The sequence below is a fragment of the Marmota monax genome, unplaced genomic scaffold (assembly GCF_021218885.2).
Source record: "Marmota monax isolate L192 unplaced genomic scaffold, Marmota_monax_Labrador192_F-V1.1 WCK01_AAM20220418_F8-fsc00064, whole genome shotgun sequence".
Taxonomy (NCBI): Eukaryota; Metazoa; Chordata; class Mammalia; order Rodentia; family Sciuridae; genus Marmota; species Marmota monax.
The window spans coordinates 8,316,580-8,340,000 of NW_026694542.1; the positions used below are offsets into that span (position 1 = coordinate 8,316,580).

The window sequence follows — 23,421 nt, forward strand, 5'->3', positions numbered from 1 at the left end:
TCACACACTAGCAGACCCTTGTGAACTAGTTAAGTCACTGATTCAGTCTCTCCTAGCTTTCTCTGTAGAGGACCTACATTATGACAGATCCAAGTCTGAGTGTGAAGGAAATGGTGGCTAAGCTGGAGGAAAGAAAACAAAACTTTGAGAATCAGACAATAGTGAACACTATGTTTTGGTCCTCAAATTCCCTGCTAGTTCTCCCCGTAGACTGAGTACCAGGTCCCTCTAACCTCAGTGGTGGGAATCTTACTGAATACCTACCCTGTACTGTCATATATTACACATTTAATCCTTACAGCATTAATAAAAATAGGTATCCTTAACTTCACAGGTGACAAATCAAAGTAATTTACCAGAGGTTATCAGCTTAAGCAGCACCAAAGAACTGGGTCTATTAACCAGAACCCACGCTTTCCCATATCACTGCTTTGCACAGTACAGGCAAGCAGAACATTATGTGTACAATGCCTTCTACACATGTGGCCAGCCAAGAGGAAAAGCCCATGTGCCCCAGGAAGCAAGATTCTGCTATAGCAAGGATGGTGATGAGAAACCAAGCCAGAGTTTACAGCTCTCAAAGTAAACGCAAAATTCTTCAGAAGTGCTCATTTAATACTAGAAAGCTAAAATCCAGTGGTCTCTCCATGCGGTCATCCTTTCCTTATCAGCTGTAGCACAGGCCAATTACTACTTCTGCCTGTTACAGAGCATTGCTCACTCCTCAATGCTTTTGGAAGTCATTGAGGCAAAACTGGCCTTCTGCTCATTGACTACTGAGCCACAGCCATCCTTGAAAAGCCCCTCCTTCCCTAACAGAGAAATAATCACCAATAGTCCTGCCTATACGTTACCCAAGTCTTTTAGCTTCCAATTCACTGAACAGTTCCTCTCCTAACAGATTCAGGCCCAGGTGAGTGTGGTGGTTGAGATGATCCCATTCTTCCTTGACAGAAACCCCCTCCCACACCCATAGGCGCTTCCTCCTTCTGCCAAAACAAACTTTATTGCACCAAAAAAAAGAACAAAAAATTTTCATTTATGTACAGTCAGATATAAAGACATCTCTTTTCACTCCTGTGCATATATTTCCTCAACTCAAGATTAGGGCGTAAAAGTCAGGCCACTATGCCAGACATGCTCTGCCCCATGGCAGGGCCAAGGAGAAGATTGTCACTTCAAAGTGGGAACACTTAGATGGATAACAGACAATACTGGACCCACAAACCAAGGGCATTCTTCTCGGCCCTGGACTAGCTCTGGGAATGGAAGAGGAGGGACATTGGAAGCAGGGTCCCTTTGAGTCTCCATGTTGAGACCTATTCTTCAGACAGCCAAGATAAACTTCTGTTCCCCAAGTGTACCACTCCCTCCCCAGTTCCTCTTCCTGCCCTTTAGGAAGCTCTTCTTTTGTGCCCCATTTTCCTCCCCCACTGTCCCCCCCAGGGGAGTCCCATGATCCATCAGGCAGAGACCTTAAAAGCAGTGGGTAGGGCAGATACACCTTATCCTCTCTTCTGCCTGTGGCTGGATACTGACTGGGCCCTGTTTCACATGGATCACCAACACTCCATGGGGGTCCATAACAGCAAGAATCTGGAAGTAGGGGAAGAACATATCAAAAAGGGGAAGGAGAAATTCCCTTGATGCCCAGTATTATTGGGCGCCTAGAACACTTTTCTGAGCCAACCAGTTAAAGGATCACTGCAGCTAAAATACAAATAGAGAAGCAACATAGCCAGGCAAACACCCATCAGAGCCAGTGACAAAGAGCAGCTGGGAGGGGGAGGGGAGAGAGGGGAAGGAGTCTCTAGAGTCCCAGCCCAGATCCCCTTCTGCCATTGGCTACTCCTGCTCCCTGGGGGTTGAAGTGAGGTAGGGGACTACAGACTGGGGTGAAAATACACAGGTCAGCCAAACAAAATGCAAGAAGGACTAGCATCAGTCTCCCCTGTTTACCCCACCCCCAAGAAAAAATATCCTCATTGTGACTAGTACTTAAGAAAATCTTTAAGAGACTATTCTATGTAGTGGCTCTAATCCCATACACACTGCAGCTGCCTGTGTTGGGAACTTTTCAAATCAGTGATTGTGGGAACACACAGTACTTCCGGCTTCTCACGGTGCCTGTGCAGGCTTCACCAAGACCTGGTTCAGTCCTGGTCCTGTTTACCTTCTGTCTGAAACCTAAAAGAGCAAGGGAACGAGGGGTAGGGGAAAAAGGTGCTCAGGTGCTAGGTAAAGCTTACTGATCAGCAGCCTAGACTCCACCACTGTTCCTTCTCTTTGGTCTGTCTAGAACAGTGACTATAAATTAGTAAAACAAAATTATGCTGGCCCGTGGGAGATAAAGGGGCAGGGGGGCAGGGAGGAAAAGGGCAATGGGAAGCCCTGCTTCAAGACTGAAGACAGACACAGACAACCACCCAGACTGCTTAAGTGTCACAAACAGCCCCCTACCCCAAAGTTTCCTTCCAGATACCCCCATAAATCATTTGGGCACATTCCCTCTTGGAACTGAAATTTGTCTTTAAACCCTAAGAAGCTGGCCTTGCAGAGAGGTGTGTTTGTTGTTTTGTTTTGCCAGAGGCCCTTGTCATAGATGATCCTGTAAAGGTACCTTGGCCCTGATCCAAGATGAACACAGCCCCAGGTGCTCCAGCGCCAAGGAGGTCAGATTGGAATAGCCCCCCACTCCCACACCCTGGGATCCAAGCTTGCTTCTTGCCATCTTGCAGAATGACGTCACGTTTGGAGGGAGATACACAGTGCCTCTCCATCCCTGGGGTGGGGGGAAGGGACTCTGCTGGGGAGAGGGGAGGGGGAGCAGGGTCTAAACCCTCAGGCTCCCGTGCAGATCTGTCTCTGTCCCAGAAGAGCTGCTATCAGAGTCCATTTCGGCGTTCTCATTGTGGAGCCTCTCCAGCACTTTCTGACGAATCAGTCCCAGGCGCATCAAGAGGGACTGGTAGTCAAAGTGGCCCCGCTTCTCTCCAAAAGGGTCCTGTGGGGAAAGGAGACGGGGATGGAAGATCCAAGTCTGGGTGGCTCAGCCTGGAGACCAGTTTTGGGCCCATGTGAAATGCAAACTCACCTTCTGAGTCATGAGAACAGAGGAGGGCACTGTGCAGTACAGGGAGACCCAAACAGTCCTAAATGCTATGGCATGTTTATTACCCAAATAGATCTAGCCTGGGCTGACATTAAAATGTGTTTGCAGGGGGCTGGGGTTGTGGCTCAGAGGTAGAGCACTCTCCTAGCATGAGTGAGGCACTGGGTTCGATCCTCAGCACCACATAAAACCAAAGGGGGAACAACTATCTTTCATTCCCTATAGTCAAAAACGACACTTTGTGGTGGGCACAGTGGCATGCATGCCTGCAATCCCTTGAGGCTAAGGCAGGAGGATCAAGTTCAAGACCAGTCTCAGTAACTTAGACCCTCAGTGGGTAAGCACCCCTAGGGGTGTGTATGTAAAAGGACTGGTGATGGGCGCAGTGATAAAATATGCCCCTGGGTTCAATTCCCAGTTAAAAATAAAAAAGGCAGGTCTAGAATTTAATAAGAGTTCTGACTTCCAGATAAGCACAGGTACTCTTCCCCAGAGACTCGTCAGTACATTCCTGTCAAGGTTTCTGGGCATCACTCCAGGGCCACCCAGTCCTTGTCATTCTAGATCAAAGATCTCTAAACACTTCATAGAAAGGTTTAACTGTCCTCAAAGTCTCAAAAATAATATGGTTAGAACAAAGGACATAAATGTGTGTGTACACACACACACACACACACACACACGAGTTTAAAATGCTGTAGAGGGACTTTGGCAGCAAAATAGTATGACTAGGGTTTAAATACTTATCTTCTTTGGTAGTCAAAAAGGTTACAAAATTCCTGTTTTCTCCTCTCACAAAAATCCCTCCCCCCCTTTTTTTTGGTGGCACTAGGGATTGAACACAGAGCTTCATACATGCTACTCAAGTGCTCTACCACTGAGTTACACCCCAGGTCCTATTCCCACATTTCTGTCCTATACATTACCCTCACAGCAGGGTACCATTGGGTAATAGTTACAGTAACTATGACCATAGCCCACCTTTACACTCATGAAGGTTATATTACTCAAAGGCAAAGTTCCACTCTTATGCTGGATCTGTCAATTCTCCACATCTTTCTTCTTTTGTCTTTGATTCCATTTCCCCCCATTCCCTTCCTCCCCAGATACGGGCCCTCCTATCCCATTCCTCATCAAAAGCTGTTTTTCCTTCAGAAATTGAAGGTTGGTAATGTTGCTGGACATCAGTAATGAGAACTCCTAATGGGGAACAAACTAGGGCAGACATCATAGTATATTCTCAAAAAAGGTTCAAGAAATGTGTTAACTCTGAACCTGCTTTGTCCTTTGCACTTAAGTAAGGTAGGTGAGTGGGAAGACCTTGAAAGCAGAATAGGGGAGCTACAATCTATGAGCAGCACTGAGGAAACAAGACATCTACTTCTACTTTTGTTAGTTGGTGTAGTGGGTAGAAACAGCACAAAGCTGGAGAAAGCCTAAGAGATCTTAGTTACCCAAGTCATCCATTTCTAAGCAAGGCCACTACTGAATGACCCAAAGACACAAGAAATGCTGCTACAGGCAGGAGGGTTCTCACTCTCTTACCCACCAGGTGACTGCATCTATTATTTGATCAGTGAGAATCTCTTCATTAAAACAAGCCTGAATCTGCATTCTTACTGGAAGCCAGAGCACATTTTCCCAGTAAGGCAGAGAATGAATAACTGGCTACCATTTTATGACACTGCACAGACACTGTTTCTCTAAGCTTTCTCTGTGATTCCTTAGGGCTTGGGATAAAATTCCAATAATGATTTTTATCGTCCCTAAAATTCTGAGGGGGTTGAATGTTCTTGGGTTGAAAAATCTATCGACCAAGAAGGGAAGAAGTTTCAGCCTAGAAGGTAGGACAATGAAGATCCTACCCTGAGTACCTACTTTATGCCAGGAACTAGGAACCAACTCCACATGACTTTAAGCAAATCAGTCTCCTCTCTGGGCCAAGGTTCCTCAAATGACACAGGTTCCTTTTAGCTGTGACATTCTACGAGAGAAGTGAATGTCACCTTTGGGGAGGGGGGTGTCCATGGTCTGCTGTGGGTGGGGCTTCTAGAATTAGCAGCAGAGGCTGTGTTACCTGCATAGTCTGGCCTTGAAGGTGAAGGCGATCTTTGCAGGCCACCTCATAAAAGTCATAATACTCCAGGAAGGACTTCTCCATCACCCCTCTAGAAAACAAGTACAGAAGTTAGAAACTAGAGGTATAGGTCCCCTTTTGTGGCCTAATCTTTTTTTGTACCAGTAACTGAATCCAGGGATGCTTACCCTCTGAGCTACATCCCCAACCCTCTTCTGAGAAAGGGTCTTAATAAATTACTCAGAACCTTTATAAATTGCTAAGGCTAGCTTTGAACTTGTGATCCTCCTGCCTCAGCCTCCCAAGCTGCTGGGACTTCAGATGTGCAGCACTGCACCTGGCTCACTACCTAATCTTAATACCAAATTAAATAGCTAGAATTCCCAAGACTGGGTTTGATTTCCCACATAGATCTTAGTGCCTTGATGTTGCTGAGGTTGGCTTTTTGCGACCCTCCTGCCTCAGCCTCCTGAGCCACTGGTATAACAAGGATGTGCCACCATGCCCAGAACAACTTGTTACATTTTCAATCTTTATGTTTCCATAGGCCAGACTTAATCCCAAATCTTACTCAAAATCCTCTCAAAAATTAATTTTTTTCGTTTAGTTTTAGCACTTAGGAATAAACTTGAACACTAAAAAATAGCTTTACTATGAAGTGTTTTATAACCATACCTCTCTTGCTTATAGAACAGTTGTATGTTCAAGCCTTCATTAAAATTGGGCTCCTTTGTCTGGAGGGCTGTGGCTCAGTGGTAGAGCACTTGTCTAGCATGCGTGAGGCACTGGGTTTGATCCTCAGCACCACATAAAAATAAACAAATAAAATAAAGGCATTCTGTATATCTACAACTACAAAAAAAAAAGGGGGGGGGGGCTCCTTGAAGGCGCAGACTGCCTTTCCTACCCAACTTGGCACTCTAGAAGAACTGAGAAACTCTGAACTTTCTCATGGGTAACTTGCAACTAGTTGTTTTTTAAAAACATGAGCCCCATCTTTTCTTCCTTTTCCTCTCTCTCTCAACATGGACTCTGCCCCAAAGGTCCTCAAATGTACAAACCATCTAAATACCCAAAAGAGGAATGAATGCCCAGTCAGCCCTTTTGACACATACCTTAGGGGTTCAGGGCAGGGACACTTTCCTTCCATCATGTCACAGACTGCAACTCTGATGGTCTCGTGTCGGATACATTCATTGTAGTTTTTGCTGTCTCCTGGATGTCTCTCCTGTAATTTGACAAATATCAGTAACCAAATACAAATTTTAGGCATAGTCAATGAGAAGAGATATTGGGATTAGTATGGGTAAATGAACCAAGCAAGTGAACTAAGAAGATATCTTTTAAAATGCAGATCCATGAAGAACAACTAAACTTTTGTTTGTATTTTTATTTTTTCGCATTAGGGATCAAACCCAGGAGTGCTCTACCACTGAGCTACACCCCAAGTCCTTTTTAATTTGTTTTTCTTTTCTCTTTTTTTGGTACTAGGGATTGAACCCAGGGGCACTCAACCATTGAGCCATATCCCCAGCCCTATTTTGCATTTTATTTAGAGACAGGGTCTCACTGAGTTGCTTAGCACTGTTGCTGAAGCTGGTTTTGTACTTGCAATCCTCCTGCCTCAGCCTCCTGAGCTACTGGGATTACAGGTGTAATTTTTGAGGCAGGGTCTCCCTAAATTTCCAAGACCAGCCTCAATCTTGTGATCCTCCTAATTCAAGCTCCAGAATTGCTGGGATTATAGGTATACACCACTGTGCCTGGCTTAACCCTTTGAGATATTCCCCATGTATACCAATACCCATCCTGATAAAGAAAACTAGGTCCTATAATCAGTAAACTAGATCTATCAAATTTTCCTAAACCCAAAGCAAAAAGACCATGAGGAAAGAATTAAGTGAGAAATAACCACATGTAGTAATAACAGTGATTGCTGGATTGAGTGGCTCAGGGTTGAGTACTTGCTTAGCATGTTTAAGTCCGTGCTTAACATGTTTAAGTCAGTACACCACCAAAACAACAAACAAACCTTCCTATGCCCCACCCAGCCAAAAGCCAGACATGGTATAATCCCAGCAGCTTGGGAAGCTGAGGATGGTATTAAGCCAGCCTCAGCAACTTAGCAAGGTTCTACACTACTTAGTGAGACCCTTTCTCAAAATTAAAAATAAAAAGGGCTAGAGATGCTTAACTGCCCACATTAGGACTCAACCAGCTTTAATGCCTGATCCTCCCCTATAAAAGTCTGGAACCCCAAGCCTGTGTTGCCTCTCTCCGTCTATGGAGAGATGGCCTTTATTTGTTAGCTCTGACAAATGAACTCTTACGTGTATCTCTAAAAAAAAAGGTGTGTGGGGGGGTGGGCTGTAGATGTGGTTCAGTGGTTAAATGCCCTTAGGTTCAATCCCTGATACCAAATAAATAAATAAATAATAGAAATGAAATAATGGTGGGTCAGAAAAGATGACATTAGAAGTCTCAGTGTGGAAACCTTTAGGGATTAACCAGTGAAGGATACTTCTGGTTAACTCCTTTCCCTGTCCGTAGGGTTCCACCATCATTGAACCCTCTATTATAATAAATGTATCAGGAATAAAATTGAGATTTTGAAAAACTTCAAATTTGGCCCAGAAAGCTTCTATGAATGTCTAAGTGCTAACGAAAGAGAACAGGGCCTCTTTTCCTTTAATTATTTTTGGTACCTGGGATTGAACCAGGGACACTCCACTACTGAGCCAATCTCTTTTTATGTTGAGTCCGGATCTCACTAAGTTACCTAGGACCTCGATAAGTTGCTGAGGCTGACTTTGAATTTGTAATCCTCCTGCCTCAGCCTCCTGGGGCCACTGGGATTACAGGCATGTACACCACTGTGCTTGGCTCTTTCTTTGATTTTCAAGACTTTTCCCTGTCCCTTCCTAATTAGAGTCTAGGACTCTGATAAAAACATGATGACTAGGAAAGTGACATATACCTTCAGCCTACTATGGTGGTTTCTAAACTGCTCTACTGCAAAATCAAAGGGGCAAAGATTTTTTTTTGTGTGTGTGTGTGTGTGTGTGTGTCGGGGATTGAACCCAGGGGCACTCAACCACTGAGCCACATCCCCAGCCCTTTTTATATTTTATTTAGAGATGGGGTCTTCATTTTATTTATTTTTATGTGGTGCTGAGGATCGAACCCAGCGCCCTGCTGGCCGAGAGTTCTCTTGCTGAGCCACAACCCCAGCCCCAATTTTTCTTCATTCTTAAAGGGAATTTATTCCTTTTTGTTCAGGTCTCTGTGATCTCTGTTTTAATGGCTGGGGTGTGGATCAGTTGTAGAGGACATGCTACTAATTCGAGGCTCTGGGTTTGATTTCCAGCACCAAAAATAGTTATTAAAAAAAAAATCAAAAACTATTTTAATCACTGAAATGGAATTATTTTCTTTTAAGAACATAACTGGAACTTTTTTCCTGTGTTCATGAGTAAATGAACAGAGTCAGAATTTGGGCTTGAGTGTAAATTTTGAATCCTACACTGATTTGTGTCCTTGTGATAGTTAAATGATCTCTCTGAGCCACTATTACTTGACTTGAAAATGGAAAGAATACATGCCTCAGAGTTACCACGAAATTTAAACAACTACTTGCCTAAAATGCACAAGGCCCTGGGTTAGATCCCCAGCTCCAAATACACATGTGCATACACGTGCACATGTACACACACACAGAAATAAAAAACGAAAGCTATTAAACAAGAAATTATATAAAAAATCTTGGGAGTGTCTAGCAAACAGCAAACCCTTGGAAAATGTGTTTTCTGCCTTCTCTTTAGCGGTGCTGACAAAAATTTTTGTCCTTTTTTTTTTTTGTGGGGGTAGGGGTACGGTGGGTAGTACCAGGGATTGAACTCAGGGGCACGACCACTGAGCCACAGACCCAGCCCTATTTTGTATTTTATTTAAAGATAGGATTTCACTGAGTGGCTTAGCACCTCCCCATCGATGAGGCTGGCTTTATTTCTGTTTCATGGGGCTGGGGATGTGGCTCAAGCGGTAGCGCGCTCGCCTGGCATGCGTGCGGCCTGGGTTTGATCCTCAGCACCACATACAAACAAAGATGTTGTGTCTGCCAAAAAAACTAAAAAATAAATATTTAAAAAAAAAAAAAAAAGTTGCCAAGTTAATATTTCTGTTTCAGCCTTCCGAGCTGCTGGAATTATAGACTTGTGCCACCACGCCTGGCTAAAATTCTTGTCTTAACTAATGATTAGCTCTTTTGGCCCCACAGGTAATAGTACTTCAAAATTCCAGAATAACATCTGGTTTGGCAGTAGTCACTCAGGAGTACCTTAAGGGGATGCTGCAGAATTAGGTATACTGAATAATCCACTGGCTTTAACAGCCCCCAAAGTAGGCTCAGAATTAATTCTAAACGACTCCTCTGACTTCCACTGTGTAGACTAATACAAGTCAAATACTTAACAGTATCACAGTAATTTTTTTTTTAAAAAGGTTCGTGGTTCTTTATTAAATCCCTGATAATCTCCAATTTCTTTTTCTTTTCTTTTTTTTTTTTTAAGAGAGAGAGAGAGAGAAAGAGAGAGAATTTAGTTTTCAGTGGACACAACATCTTTGTTTGTATGTGGTGCCAAGGATAGAACCTGGGCCGCACGCATGCCAGGCAAGCACGCTATCACTTGAGCCACATCCCCAGCCCCAACAGTAATTTTTTTAAAGTACTTTTTAGTTATAGATGGACATAATATCTTTATTTTGTTTACTGATTTTTATGTGGTGCCGAGGATCAAACCCACTGCCTCACATGTGCAAGGCAGGCGCTCTGCCATTGAGCCCCAAACCCCAGCCCCTATCACCGTAATTCTTACAAATGAAATAATTCATTCTTAAGGAACATACATGTTAACTCCCTTTTTCTCTTTCCATGACAAGTACAATTCATAGAGTCATACCAGGTAAAAAGAGAGAGGGAAAAGACAAGATTTCTCAAATAACTTATTTTTTCTGGTATTAGGGATTAAACCCTGGGCTTTTACATGCTAGGCAAGTGCTCTACCATTGACCAACATTCCTAGTCTTTTACATTTTTAGGTACTGGAGACTGAACCAATGGGTGCTTAACCACTAAGCCATATCCTCAGAATTTTTTTTTTATTTTATTTACTTATTCATTTTAGTTGTTGATTGACCTTTTTTAAAATTTACAAGTGGTATTTAGAATCGAACCCAGTGCCTCACATATTCAAGGCAAGTGCTCTACCACTGAGCCACAACTCCAGCCCATCCTCAGAATTTTTTTTTTCAGAATTTTTTTTTAATATTTAGTTTTTAGTTGTAGTTGGACACAATCCCTTTGTTTTATTTATTATTATGTGGTGCTAAGGATTGAACCCAGGGCCTTGCACATGCTAGGTGAGCGCTCTACCGCTGAGCCACAACCCCAGCCCCATCCTCAGAATTTTTTATGTTTAATTTTGAGACAGGGTCTCACTAAGTTACTTAAGGCCCTGCTAAATTGCTGAGGCTAGCCTTAAACTTCCAATCCTCCTGCCTCAGCCTCACAACTAGGATTATAGTCCTGTTTCACCATGCCTGGCTACATTTTTAATTTTAGACAAAGTCTCACCAGTTCCCTCAGATGGGATAACAGGTGTGTTCCACCATGCCTGGCTTCTCAGAACATCCAATATAGCATACCCCAGGGTTGGGCCCACCTAGTCTTACCTGTTCAAAGCCAGGTTCATTGTGGTAGGGGTTCTCGGTCATCAAGGACTGGATAGAGATGAGCACAGAAGAGATGCTCTGGGCTGGGCTCCAGGCAGGGCCAGTCCATGTACTGCAAACACAGCAGAGGAAAAGGGTAAGGCAGAGAATAATCAGGGAACACTGACAGCAGCAGCACCATGGTAGTGACTCACCATAAGTTTCTGTTTCACTATCAATATTCTGGAAATTCCTAGCCTCTTTCTCAACCTCATTCACTAAAAATCAGTGAACTGTCTAATCCTCATATCAAGTGGGACAGAAGAAGAGGGTAAAAAAGCAAGAAGGTAACTTAGGGCTAGAAAGGAAACTGTAGCCAGGAAAAGCTACCATATCAAAATGAAAGAAGTTAAGAAAATAACTCTAAAGGTGTCTAAATGCTAATCTCTGTGGACCACAAAAAACTTGCTTATTTATTTATTTATAGGTAACGGCTGAGTCAGTGAGGGGAAAGCAATTGAGCAAAGAAGCACACAGGTGACTAAAACCATCTGGTTAGAGGCCATATGGTAGGACTGATGAACAGGGATAGAGTTCTGTACCAAGCCCTCAATGAGTGTTCTGAAGACCACATGAGACTGCCAGAGGAGGAAGAAAAAAGGGATATATGTAGAAAACAACTTGAACATGAAGATAAATACCAAAGCTGCTCCTTTTATAAACCTAATCAAGGGGCTGGGGTTGTGGCTCAGTGGTAGAGCGCTCGCCTACCACATGCAAGGCCCTGGGTTCGATCCTCAGTACCACATAACAATAAATAAAGGTATTGTGTCTAACTACAACTAAAAAATAAATATTAAAAAAAAAAAAATAAAAAAATAAAAAATAAACCTAATCAAGTATTAAGAAGTCAGTTAATAACATTTAATTTTAGCTCTATTGACAAGATGGCACTGGAGCTGAAAGCTGAACAAAACCTCAGCCAGGACTGGCTTATTCAAGTTAACCAGCCACTGTCCTTTCCCTGCTACAAGCAAAGAAGGCCTAAGTTACTTACAAGCAATTGTAAGTTCATTGGAGGCTGCTCTTAAGCGCTTCCAACCTGCTCTTTCTAGATCTGCTCCCCCAGGAACTCTACCCCCGCTCTCCATGACTTTACATTTTGGGAATTCAAATCAATAGGGTCAACTCTCACTCCCCCCTTTTTTTGGTCGGCCCAGTATTTTTTCTAGGTAGGGAGGGAAGCAATGAGGCTGATGATAATATAGTCAATTAAGAACATGTAGGGATTTTTGACTCTGATTCTTCATAGCAAAATTTCTTAAAAAAATATATATATAGTTGTAAATGGACACAATGCCTTTATTTATTTATTTATTTTTATGTGGTGCTGAGAATCAAACCCAGTGCTGCACATGTGCCAGGCAAGCACTCTGCAAGAGCCACAACCCAAGCCCCTCTTTCTTTCTTTTTTAACAGTAAAGGGGTTGAACTTAGTGGTGCTCTACCACTGAACTATACCCTCCCTCAGACCTTTTAAAATTTTTTAAACTTTTGAAACATGTTCTAAGTTGCCAAGGCTGGCCTTGAACTCACGATCCTCCAGCCTCAGCCTCTGCCTTCTGAGGATCTGGAATTACAGGTGTGTACCACCGTGTCTGGCTTGGCAAAATTTCAATTTCAGGGTAACTTCTCTTTTTCCACACAACACAATTCTGCTGCTTTCACCCTACCACTTTACTTTCCCTGTTTCTCTTGTGAGCTGGTGTCTGCCCAAGGAGCTTCATATTGGCCTAATGAGGGAGAACTTATTACAACACACTTTCATGAACAAATTTCATGACTAAATTTCCTTTCCACCATGGGGGAAATACATAGACACACACACACACATGCTCAACCACTCCACAAGTGCAGACAATTATGTACTTTAATAAAATAACTTCTTTAAGGACAACCTCATTTAAAGGACTGTCACACTGCCATAATCACAGCAGAACATATCCCTGGAGTTGGGAAAGTTCTATCTAGAAAAACGAATCATATCTTCAGTATGCTTCAGCTTCCTTTTAAACCCCACACAAACCTGGAAATGTCTTGACAGGAATAAAGAAAAAAGGATCACCAGTTTAGACAACTTTCTCAACCTTCAACCTATATTTGTTGTCCACTCCAGAAAAGTTCAGACCACAACAAAAAGACCAACCCACAATATGCTAGAAGTCATTTTCATTCTGAGCTTTTAACTCACAAAGGCAATAGGGTGGAATAAATGGGAACTCCATGAAGCAAAATCTTCAGGAAGATACAGTTTTATTTCATATCTGACATGAGTTTCAATGTCAGACATTTTCATTCAATTGTTAAATTATAACCATTATCACCACCACTGCTGTCTCCAAAGCCACTCGTTGAAAGACTCAAGAAAGACATCCACAATCATGAATGGCACAGATCTGCAGCCTTTCTCAGAATAGGGCCCTAGTCCCCTAAAGGAGTGGTTCTCAAACTAGAGGATGCAACAGACTGCTAGCCCCACCCAAGAGTTCCTGATAAGAGTAGATCTGGGGTGGGGCCCTGAATCTGCAGATGCTGTTGCTGTGGCTCAGGGACCATGCTTTGAGAACCATTTCATAAGAAATCCCTTTTGTATGTAATAATTTAACTTCCCTCCTTTGTATCTGGTATAACACCAGTGATGTTACCACTCTTGGGAGAATTGATAAACGGTGTCCCTACAGTAATTATTTTCTAACAACCAACTTGGCCACTTAGAAGTCTCCTCTTACCCTAGAATACTCAAGCAGACTTTCCCATTGCGGTAGAAGTTGGGGTTAAACCTCACTGTGTTATTGCCCGTTGTCATCAGTTTGACCCGAGGTGGGTGGATGGGATAGTCGGGCGGACACCGAAACACGAACAGGAAGAAACCCCCTTCATAAGGAGTGTCAAATGGGCCTGTGATCAATGCATGAATCTGCAAAATAAAACCCCATCTCAAAATTGTGAGGTGATGCCCGACCCCAACCCCTCCTGGCTTCCACCTGCTACCCCTGGCAGAAGCAGGGCTCATATTATGGTGTCCATATTCCATATCCTCACTATGCAGAATGAACATCCTGTATTCACATACAGATTGAAATTTTTTAAAAAATCACATTATAATGGAGCAGCATCTGAGACAGTGGTCATGTTCTAAAGTTAAGAGCCCAAGGTGAAAACTGAATCTATTCAAAAACCACCCCTAGTATCCCTCCCTTAAAGCACAGTTTTTGTTACCAGGGATTGAACCTAGGGGGACTTAACCACTGAGCCACATCCCCAGGCCTTTTTTTTTTTTTTTTTGGGGGGGGGGGGGGGGTTACCAGGGATTGAACTCAGGGGCACTCTACCACTGAGTCACATCCCTAGTCCTATTTTGTATTTTATTTAGAGACTGCTTAGTGCCTCACCATTGCTGAGGCTGGCTTTAAACTTGCAATCATTTTGCCTCAGCGTCCCAAGCCATTGGAATTACAGGCTGGTACCACGATGCCCAGCAAAACATGGTTTTTCTAGGGACATCCCTTATCAATTTTACATACAACAAATGGACAGAATATCAATGTAAAAAAATATAATATGGGTCTGTAAAATGTAATGTTAGCATTTTAAAGAAAGCCATACATATTTTTATTGAGTATGTATGTTTGCATTTACCTAGATTAAATATGCATATGATGCAACTCCACCCCACATGTATGTTGCATGAAGGGGAGGTATGATGAATGGAAAAGAGGAAAGGAAATGGAGGCCACAGCACCAGTGCCAGTGTAAACCTGAGGATTACAATGATATCTAAGTTGTCTACTTGCTTCCTCCACAGAGGATCAAACCTACTTTGGAGGATGTGACTGAGGCAGCATACACCTGAGAAAAATGGGAAAAACTCAGCTTCCACTCAGGACCATTAGACCATTCCCAGAACTTTCCCTAACACTGCTGGTTAAAAAAATAATAAATAAATAAATAAATAAATAAATAAAATTAGCATTCCTTAAACAGAACACTAAATTCTCTTCTTCCTTAAGCCCTAATTGTTGAACATTATTTTCCTTCTTAAAGGCAGGAAAACCTAAACTGACTCAGTTATATTTCAATTTCAAAAGTTCCTAAAGTCTGCTCAGAATTCAAACAGCAAAGAGGAAAAGGACCTTGCAATCAATTCCATGCCTCAAGCTGCAGTGCCTTTCTTTCCCTGGTAACACCTTGGGTTATATTCTAGCCCCCAATCATTTGGAATAGCAAACTCAACTGATTTCAACATGGCATCAATTCTGGGACCCCTAGGAAACAACATATTAACACTAATATTTGACTGGAGACAAGATGTCCCAGGAAATACATTCCCAATCACATAAAAAAAAAAAAATCAAGTTAAAGGGTAGCTTATTCAAAATAAGAATATACCAACAATATAAAAAGTGAATTTCTACTTTAAGAAATTTGAAACTGTTTTCACTTAACACTAGATTTAATCAATCTCATTTTTTCCCAACATCAGTTTACGTGAGAATTCACTCCTGAGGTCAGAGCATTCAGTAAGAGAAACCTGGGTATCTATGCCAGAGGAATTTTAGACATTATGTATTAAGCTTTCTATCTGTGTGGAGGATGAGAGGAATGGTCTTTGGGTAGTAGGGACATTCAACAACAACCAATAAGGATAGGCATCTAAAAAAGGCCCTTTTACCACAAACACTTCAGCCAAGCTGACCCTATCCCCAACTTTCCCTGGATCTGATTTACATTACCACAGGTAAGTCAAGAGAGGCAAGATCAGAAAAGAGCTGTGTAGTATGTGTAGTACAATGGATAGGGTGATCATATAATTTATCAGCCCGACTAGAACATTTTAAGAGGGAAAGAGTGGCCTATTAATAGTTAAGCTGGGACAATAGGCATAAACCAGGATTTTGCAAGCCAGCTAGTTTTTATGTGAATCCCAATAACAGATACCTGCTCAAGGATCTGTTCTACCTCATTATATGACTTCAGACAACCCACCTATCTTCTTGGGGTCTTGATTTCTTCATTTATAACCAGAGGGGTAAGCTGAATAATCTCTTTTAGGTTCTTCCAACGTCATGGGCCCCATTTCCCAATAACCCCCAACCCCCCATCAAGTTACATACCTTAGTCATGTCAACAGTATCAGGTACAACGAACATTCCTGGAGGAGGCTCCTTATAAATGGACATGATATCCCTGTATAACACCAAGAGGAGGTAGGGGAAGGAGTGAGGGAAGAGGGAAAAAGGGAATCCCCTGAGCAGGACAGCTGTTATCACCTCATTGAAGCCCAGGTTGGAGAAAGTGGTACTGGGTACCACAAATGTTTGTACTGCCTTGTTGGCTGAGAAATTTCAGTACTTGTCAGGCAGGCAGACAGCAAATTATTATCAAAGGGGCATTGTTTCCTTAGGGGGAGGGTAGGAAGAGTTGGGGAGAAAAATCAGAGATCCCAATGGCATCAGATATCACCTTGGAAAAGCCACATCCCATTTACTCTCACTTCCTCCCACATGACAACTCATTCACTTCCCACCTCCAAGATTCCCAGGTACTATACGGAATGCAAAATAAGGATTGTTTTTAGTAACTGGGAAGGCATAATTAACTCCACTAAAAAACTAATTCCATAAACCATACAGTGGACCCCTCATTGGCAAGGTAATTTTATGAACAAGCAAGCCACAGAAAGCAAGATTATCAGTGATCTTCTTGCCCAAGAGACTAATAGGGTAGAGATCTTTTCAGGATGGGGAGGGGGACCCTCTGATATAGTTAGAATCTCACATCTGGAAGATAACACATGGTGACTACTACAGATGATAGAACTTCTAGGTCATACCACCAATAGAAATGGAACAGTTGAGACCAACAGGCCGAAGGAAAAAAAAGACCATTCTATATGAGGAAATATCTAGGGACTTGCTAGGGTGGGTAGGGGCGTAAAAAGGTGACAGATCAGAGCCAAAGAAGTATGGGCTAAACTCAAAGGCGTACCAGGAACGAAATGGCTGAAGGAATGTCAGAGTTGAGTGCTGAGTTTGAGTTAGAGATGGCAATAGTTGGCATCCTGTGTCAGGCACTGTGCCAGGTACTTTACACACATTGTAATGTTTAATTTTCATTACAACCTTGAAAAGTAGGTAGAGAGACATATTAAGAAACTTGAAACGTGGGAGATAATACCTAGATGAGGATTCTGTCATGGGGGAATGGGATCAGTCTGGTCATGAGGAAACATTTTAATACTGGTAGTACTACTCTTTTCCCATTTGATAAGTACTACACTAAACATTTTTGCAAAACGTATTACCTACTAAATGATATGATCTAAGATCAGTCACCCAACAAGTAAGTACAGAAAGGACTTAGGCCTTTGTTCCTATATTTAAATTGAGTACATCCACTTCACAAAAGTTAACCAGAAGACGCCGGCAGAGTGTGGGGGAATACAAGAAAGAAGGTTCTGAATGGGCTATTACGATCCAGAGTGACACTGAGGGAAAGGGAACCTGAGTTTCGGGAACAGGTGAGAGAGTGGACAGCTTTGGAATACCAGAAAAGGGGTTAAAGGGAAGATCTGGGAGAGTGAGGGCAGCGATTTAGCCCAAGGAAAGGGACTTTGTGGTGGGGATTTGAGGAAACGGAGGGTAAAACCAAGGCTAGCTCGAGTGTACCGCAGGGCAAAGCAAGCAGAGTGTGCGTTACAAACCCGGCTCTAAAAGAGACCAGGGGGGACCGATGGGTGGGGCCTGCGGGCTGCATCTAGGTAGTGTGAGGAAAGAGGGGCGGCGCGGAGGGCGGGAGGGGGTGTTACTGAAGCGCGAAGGGGTCGGGTTTCGGGCGGGAGGTAGGGGTGTGGGGGAGGGTGTCCGGAACAGAGCCTGAGGGCTCACCGGAGGTTGCCGAGGGGCGGGGTCGACCTGGGCTAACGAGAAGGGATTTAGGGCTTGTGGTGCTGGGGGCGGGGTGGGAAGGGGAAGAAGTGACTAGGACCCCGGCGCACTGGGCTGGCAATATTTGGGCTGGGAACTGGGCCGCGGGGGTGAGCTGTAGTGAGGAAGGGTGGGGGGCAGGGAAGGTCGAGCCCCGGAACTCGGGGCTGGGGGAGGAAAAACCCCGGCTCACCGCTTGATTCGGAGTAGACACTGCGGCGCGGTTCGTTCGCCGTCCCAGTCAGAGCTGAGCGTGGGATCCCAGTGGCTAAGCAGCGCGGCCCCGTGGGCAGCGGCAGAGGGCGGGAGCCCGGGCAGCGGAGCCAGGCCGCTCCCCGGCCCCCCGGCCCCGCCCGCCGCCGCCGCCGCCGCCCACACATCCGGCAGGAAAGGCGGCCCGAACCCGCCGCCGCTACCGCTAACACCGACCACACCAGCAACGCCGCTTGCCCCGGGGCCCGCCGCTCCGGCACCCGCCGTCGCCGTCGCCGTCGCCGCCTCTTCAGTCGGACTCTCCGCCATCGCTGCTTCGCTTCCGGGACTGCTCGGCAGCACGTCCGCCGACCAGAGCGGCCGCTGCTCCCGCCCGCTCCCGCACCACCGAGAGCCGGGCCAGAGTGTCCCCACCCTCTGCTTCCCTAGCCTGGGTGGCGCTGGCTCCTCCCACCCCCGCCCCGACCAGCGAGAGGCGCTCTGCAAGAGCGTCCACCTACGGTCCTCCAGGCGGGGGAGGGGGAACTAGCGGGCCAGTGAGGGTTCTGGGCCCGCGCTAGGACTGCGTCTTGCGTGAGGAGCTGAGAGCCTAGCTCCGTGGAATGTTTCATTTTTGAGTGTGGAAAGGGGAGAAGAAGTTAAAAGGCGAGGGTGAGGAAAGCCGTATCCTCTCTTAACTAGAGCGACCCTCCCTCAGACGTGTCCCAGGGGTAGGACTAGGGATCCTGTTATCCTATAGGACTGAAGGAGTTGACTCCCTTAGCGTCCTTCCAGTCCGAGAGGCTCTGTGATTGATCCTCCCTCCCAGCGCGGTCGTCCACCAAGGGCAGGCTACCATTGCCCCCTGCCTGGGGCAGAACCTGGAGAGCACGGAATCAGAACCTACGAATGAAAAGCCACCTCGTTTCAGTTTATTCAGCATATTTATGAAGGACCTACTAAAGGCCACACACTGTTACTAGGCATTGCCCTGGGGATAATGAAACAGACCTAGAGGAGCTTGGTAAAAAGGAAGGAAAATCGGGCCTGACTCCTAAACTCAGCACTTTTTCTTCCCAAGAAATCCTTTAATCTACAGGAATCAAGAACTGAATAAATCATTCGAGGATTCCTTAAGAAATAATCCTATGGACTAAGAAAAACAGGCCTTCCAAAAATTAATTAATTAATTAATTAATAATACATACATACATACTCATAATGTTTGGAAACCAGAAGTGCCAGATGTTGTTTCAGAAATTTAAAGTGAGATACTTAGGAGGCGTGGGGCAGCACCCAGTAAACAAATACACTGATATTTCTGCAGTGAAGTGTAGAAAGGTCATACTTGTTTGGGTACATATTCGAATGTTAAGATTATTAGCCTCACTTTGGAGTTTGCTGCCAATTTTTTTTAATCTGCTTTTCAGAGTATTGCTAATTTCCAATAATGGACTGTGGACCAGAATATTGATGGCCAATATTTACTGAGAGGTAAAAAATTATTTTTTACATTATTGAATGCTTAATGTCAGGTTCTTATTTATTTATTTTTAGATGTTGATGGACCTTTATTTTATTCATTTTTTCATATGAGATGCTGAGAATCGAACCCAGTGCCTCACACATACTAGGCAAGTGCTCTGCCACTGAGCCACAACCCCAGCTCAATGTCAGGTTCTTTATCTGCTTTGTCTTATTTCTTTTACCAACCCTATGATGTAAGGACTATTATTAGTCTGTTCTGACAGATGGAAAAACAGAGGCTTACTGAAGTTCAGTCACTTACACAGGTTACTCTGAGAGCAAGTGGCATAATGACTGGGGCTCTAGGCCAAATTTGTCTGACTCCAGAAAACAAATTCAAACTGCTATGTGACATTGTCACTACTTGGAACTCTTCCACATTTACTATATTTTACCTTGTACTACTTATGGTCCTTTGGTGTTCTTTGCCTCATATCACTCTCCACCCCCATCATATACACACATCTTTGAGGCTCTAAGCCATATGTTTGTTATCCATGAACCCAGTACCAGGCTTGAAATAACTTAGGTACTTAATCTAAGTACCTAATGAAGTAAAATGAACCAATATACTAGTTTATACAGATTTTATGTTTTTTTGGTATAACATTTTATCACTGTAATAAAGATGCCAGAATATTAGTGAAAAAATACAAAAGAAACTACCAACAGTGGTTGCCTCTGAATGGTGTGGTTGCTGACAAATTGGGTCAAAGGAAATATACCTTTTCATACTTTTTGAATGTTGTGCTGTGCATCTATGCCTATTGAAATGATATGGTTTATTCACTTTTTTTTTTTTTTTTTTTTTGGTCGTGGTAATGAGGACTGAACCTCAGGGGTCCTCTACCACAGAGCTACATCTACTTCCCCTGCCCTTTTTATTTTTTATTTTGAAACAGTTCTCACTAAATTGCCCAGGTTAACCTCAAGATTGCACTCAGGGGCACTCAACCTCTGAGCCACTTCCCCAGACTTGTTTTGTATTTTATTTAGAGACAGGGTCTCACTGAATTGCTTAGCGACTTTCCATTGCTGAGGCTGGCTTTGAACTCTTGATCTTCCTGCCTCAGCCTCCAGAACCCCTGGGATTACACACTGCACTTTGGCAGACTTGGAATTCTTCTGCCTCAGCCTCCAAAATCATTGGGATTACAGATACGGGCCACTGTTCAGTTCTGAACTCCTTTAAAAGTAAATAAAACCAGTTGGGTACAGTGGTGCAAACCTGTAATCCCTGTATTTGGGAGGAGGCTGGAACAGGAGGATCATAAATTTTGAGTCCAGTATTAGCATCTTAGCCAGACTCTGTGTCAAAATAAAAAAAATTAAAAGGGCTGGGGATGTAGCCCCAGTGATGAACGCCCCTGGGTTCAATCACTAGTGCCACAAAAAAACACTCCGTAGCAGGCGCAGTGGTGCATGCTTGTAATGCCAGTGATTTGGGAGGTTGAGGCAGGAGGATCTCAAGTTCAAAGCCAGCCTCATCAGTTTAGCAAGGTCCTAAGCAGTTTAGCAAAACCCTGTCTCAAAAAGGGCTGGAGACTGTCTTTGTGGTTAAGCGCCCCAGGGTTCAATCCCTGGTACAAAATAGAAAGAAAACAAATAAAAATACACCATAGCTCTTTCATGGCTACAGACTGCAGATGCCCAAAGATGGCCTGTAGTGTGAGAGGATTGATCCCTCAGTGTGTCTCCTCACTGCTGCACCATTGTTTTCAACTGCAAGGTGTGGTAGTGATGAGGCATAACAAACAGATTCAGAAAAAAGAGGTTCAAGTTTTTAATCTGAACCATACTCTTTCTTTCTTTGCAGCCTGTTGTTGCATCTATACAATGGTGATAATTCCTACCTCTCAAGGTTTTCCTAACAATTAAGTGTGACATTTCCAGAAGTGCTTTGACAAGTGGCAAGCACTACACAAATAACTGACACCTTCACCTGTCCAGCTCCTTTCTCTTTACTGAGCCTTTGTTCCTTTTTTTTTTTTTGGTACCAAAGATTGAACCTTAGGGCGCCTAACCACTGAGCCACATCCCCAGCGCCCCCCCCCCTTTTTTTTTTTTTTGAGAGAGAGAGAGAGAGAGAGAATTTTAATATTTATTTTTTAGTTTTCGGCGGACACATCTTTGTTTGTATGTGGTGCTGAGGATCGAACCCGGGCCGCACGCATGCCAGGCGAGCGCGCTACCGCTTGAGCCACATCCCCAGCCCCCCCTTTTTTTTAAAGAGAGAGAGAGAATTTTTTCATGTTTATTTTTTAGTTTTCGGCGGACACAACATCTTTGTATGTGGTGCTGAGGATCGAACCCGGGTCACATGCATGCCAGGCGAGTGTGCTACCGCTTGAGCCACATCCCCAGCCCCCCAGCCCTTTTTTATATTTTATTTAGAGACAGGGTCTCGCTGAGTTACTTAGGGCCTTGCTAAATTGCTGAGGCTGGCCTTGAACTTGTGGCCCTCCTGCCTCAGCCTCTTGAGCCACTGGGATTACAGGTGTGCACCATCGTGTCCGGCCCTTTGTTCCTGTTTTTTTTTTTTTTTTCTACTTGGAATAATCTTCCCTTTACTGTACAAAGAAAATCCTAGTTATTTAACCTCTCTGAACCTCAGTTCCTCTTTAGTGAAACTGGGAAAACAACAGTAGCTACTAAAAAGGGATAATGTGATAATGAATGGGCATAGTGACTGGCCAAGGTAAATGCTGGATGACTGTTTACTCTTATTATTCTTACTTATCCTTCAAGGCTGGCTGGAATACATTAATGTTAATATGCCTTTAACACTTCTAGGCATATTATTATTAATTAGTCATTTTTAATTACTCCCTCCTTTGGTTCTCAGAGCTGATTACTCATACCTTTCTTATAGCATATACCACTTTTTTTATTTTAGTAATTTGGTTACTCATCTGTCTGGCCACTCAATGACCTCCTCTAGGACTGGAAGCAGTGGTACCTATCTTTGTATCTTTAGGGCCTGCCATTCAGTGAAATAAGGACATAGTTGCCAGTTGCCCTTTCCCTGGCCACAGGTCTTTTTAGGATTTTTCCTCTACTTCCTCTTCCTCAGGGATGCCCATTTTCTTTTTATCGAGCATTTACCTTGGCCAGAGCTAAAATTGCACAAAAAAACTGCGAGTCAAGGCCTGAGAAGGACTACAGGGGATCACAGCTGCTTAAAGGACCAGCTCACCACCTACCATAGGAGTTTTAATCTGGGGCCTTGAAGCTGAGGGAGAAGAAGGGCCAGAGAGTGAGGGCAAGGTAAGCTGGCAGCGCTTCTAGTGCTCACTGACTTTTCCAAGGCAACACCTGGCTGCTCTCCATTGGCAACTTGGCCAGAGGGCAGTAGTGTGCTTCCTAGAGCAACTCCTGTGGCCTCTGAAGGTTGATGTCTGAGCAGTCTTCCCCGAAGAACCTGGATCAAACCCTCCTTTTACTCCCCAGCTTGAGCCTACCCTGCATTGAGCCATCTCTTGGTGCCACAATATTTGGTAGCACCTTGCTTGTGGCAAGTGCTCTCCCCCAAAGGATAGATTGACAAGTGTCCTGGAGTTCAGATCACTGCTGTCCCTCAATACTCTTTTTGTTGTTGCAGTATTGAGCCCAGGGATTCTTTACCATTAAGCTACATTCTGTACAAAAGCTACATTTTTTTTTTTTTGTACCAGGGACTGAACTCAGGGGCACTCTGCTACCGAGCCACATCCCGTCTTGTTTTGTATTTTATTTAGAGACAGGATCTCACTGAGTTGCTTAGTGCTTCGCTGTAGCTGAGTCTGGCTTTGAACTCGCGATCCTCCTGTCTCAGCCTC

General features: G+C 43.9%; 1 protein-coding gene across 2 annotated transcripts; it reads right to left on the reverse strand.

The window, feature by feature from the left end:
* Positions 1-987: 987 nt before the first annotated feature.
* On the reverse strand, positions 988-18,524 carry Ube2z (ubiquitin conjugating enzyme E2 Z). 2 transcript variants are annotated; one of them, XM_046420344.2, is made up of 8 exons: positions 18,078-18,524; positions 16,073-16,145; positions 13,688-13,875; positions 10,920-11,031; positions 6,305-6,417; positions 5,190-5,280; positions 4,991-5,096; positions 2,812-3,004 (listed from the first exon to the last, which is right to left on the reverse strand). In XM_046420344.2, exons 1-7 carry the CDS (start codon positions 18,404-18,406, stop codon positions 5,004-5,006), a joined length of 999 nt encoding a protein of 332 aa, XP_046276300.1. In that variant the 5' UTR covers positions 18,407-18,524; the 3' UTR covers positions 2,812-3,004; positions 4,991-5,003. The 2 variants fall into 2 exon arrangements, with proteins under 2 accessions (XP_046276299.1, XP_046276300.1); XM_046420343.2 differs by lacking the exon at positions 4,991-5,096 and having other exon boundaries at positions 988-3,004; positions 18,078-18,522.
* Positions 18,525-23,421: the final 4,897 nt, after the last annotated feature.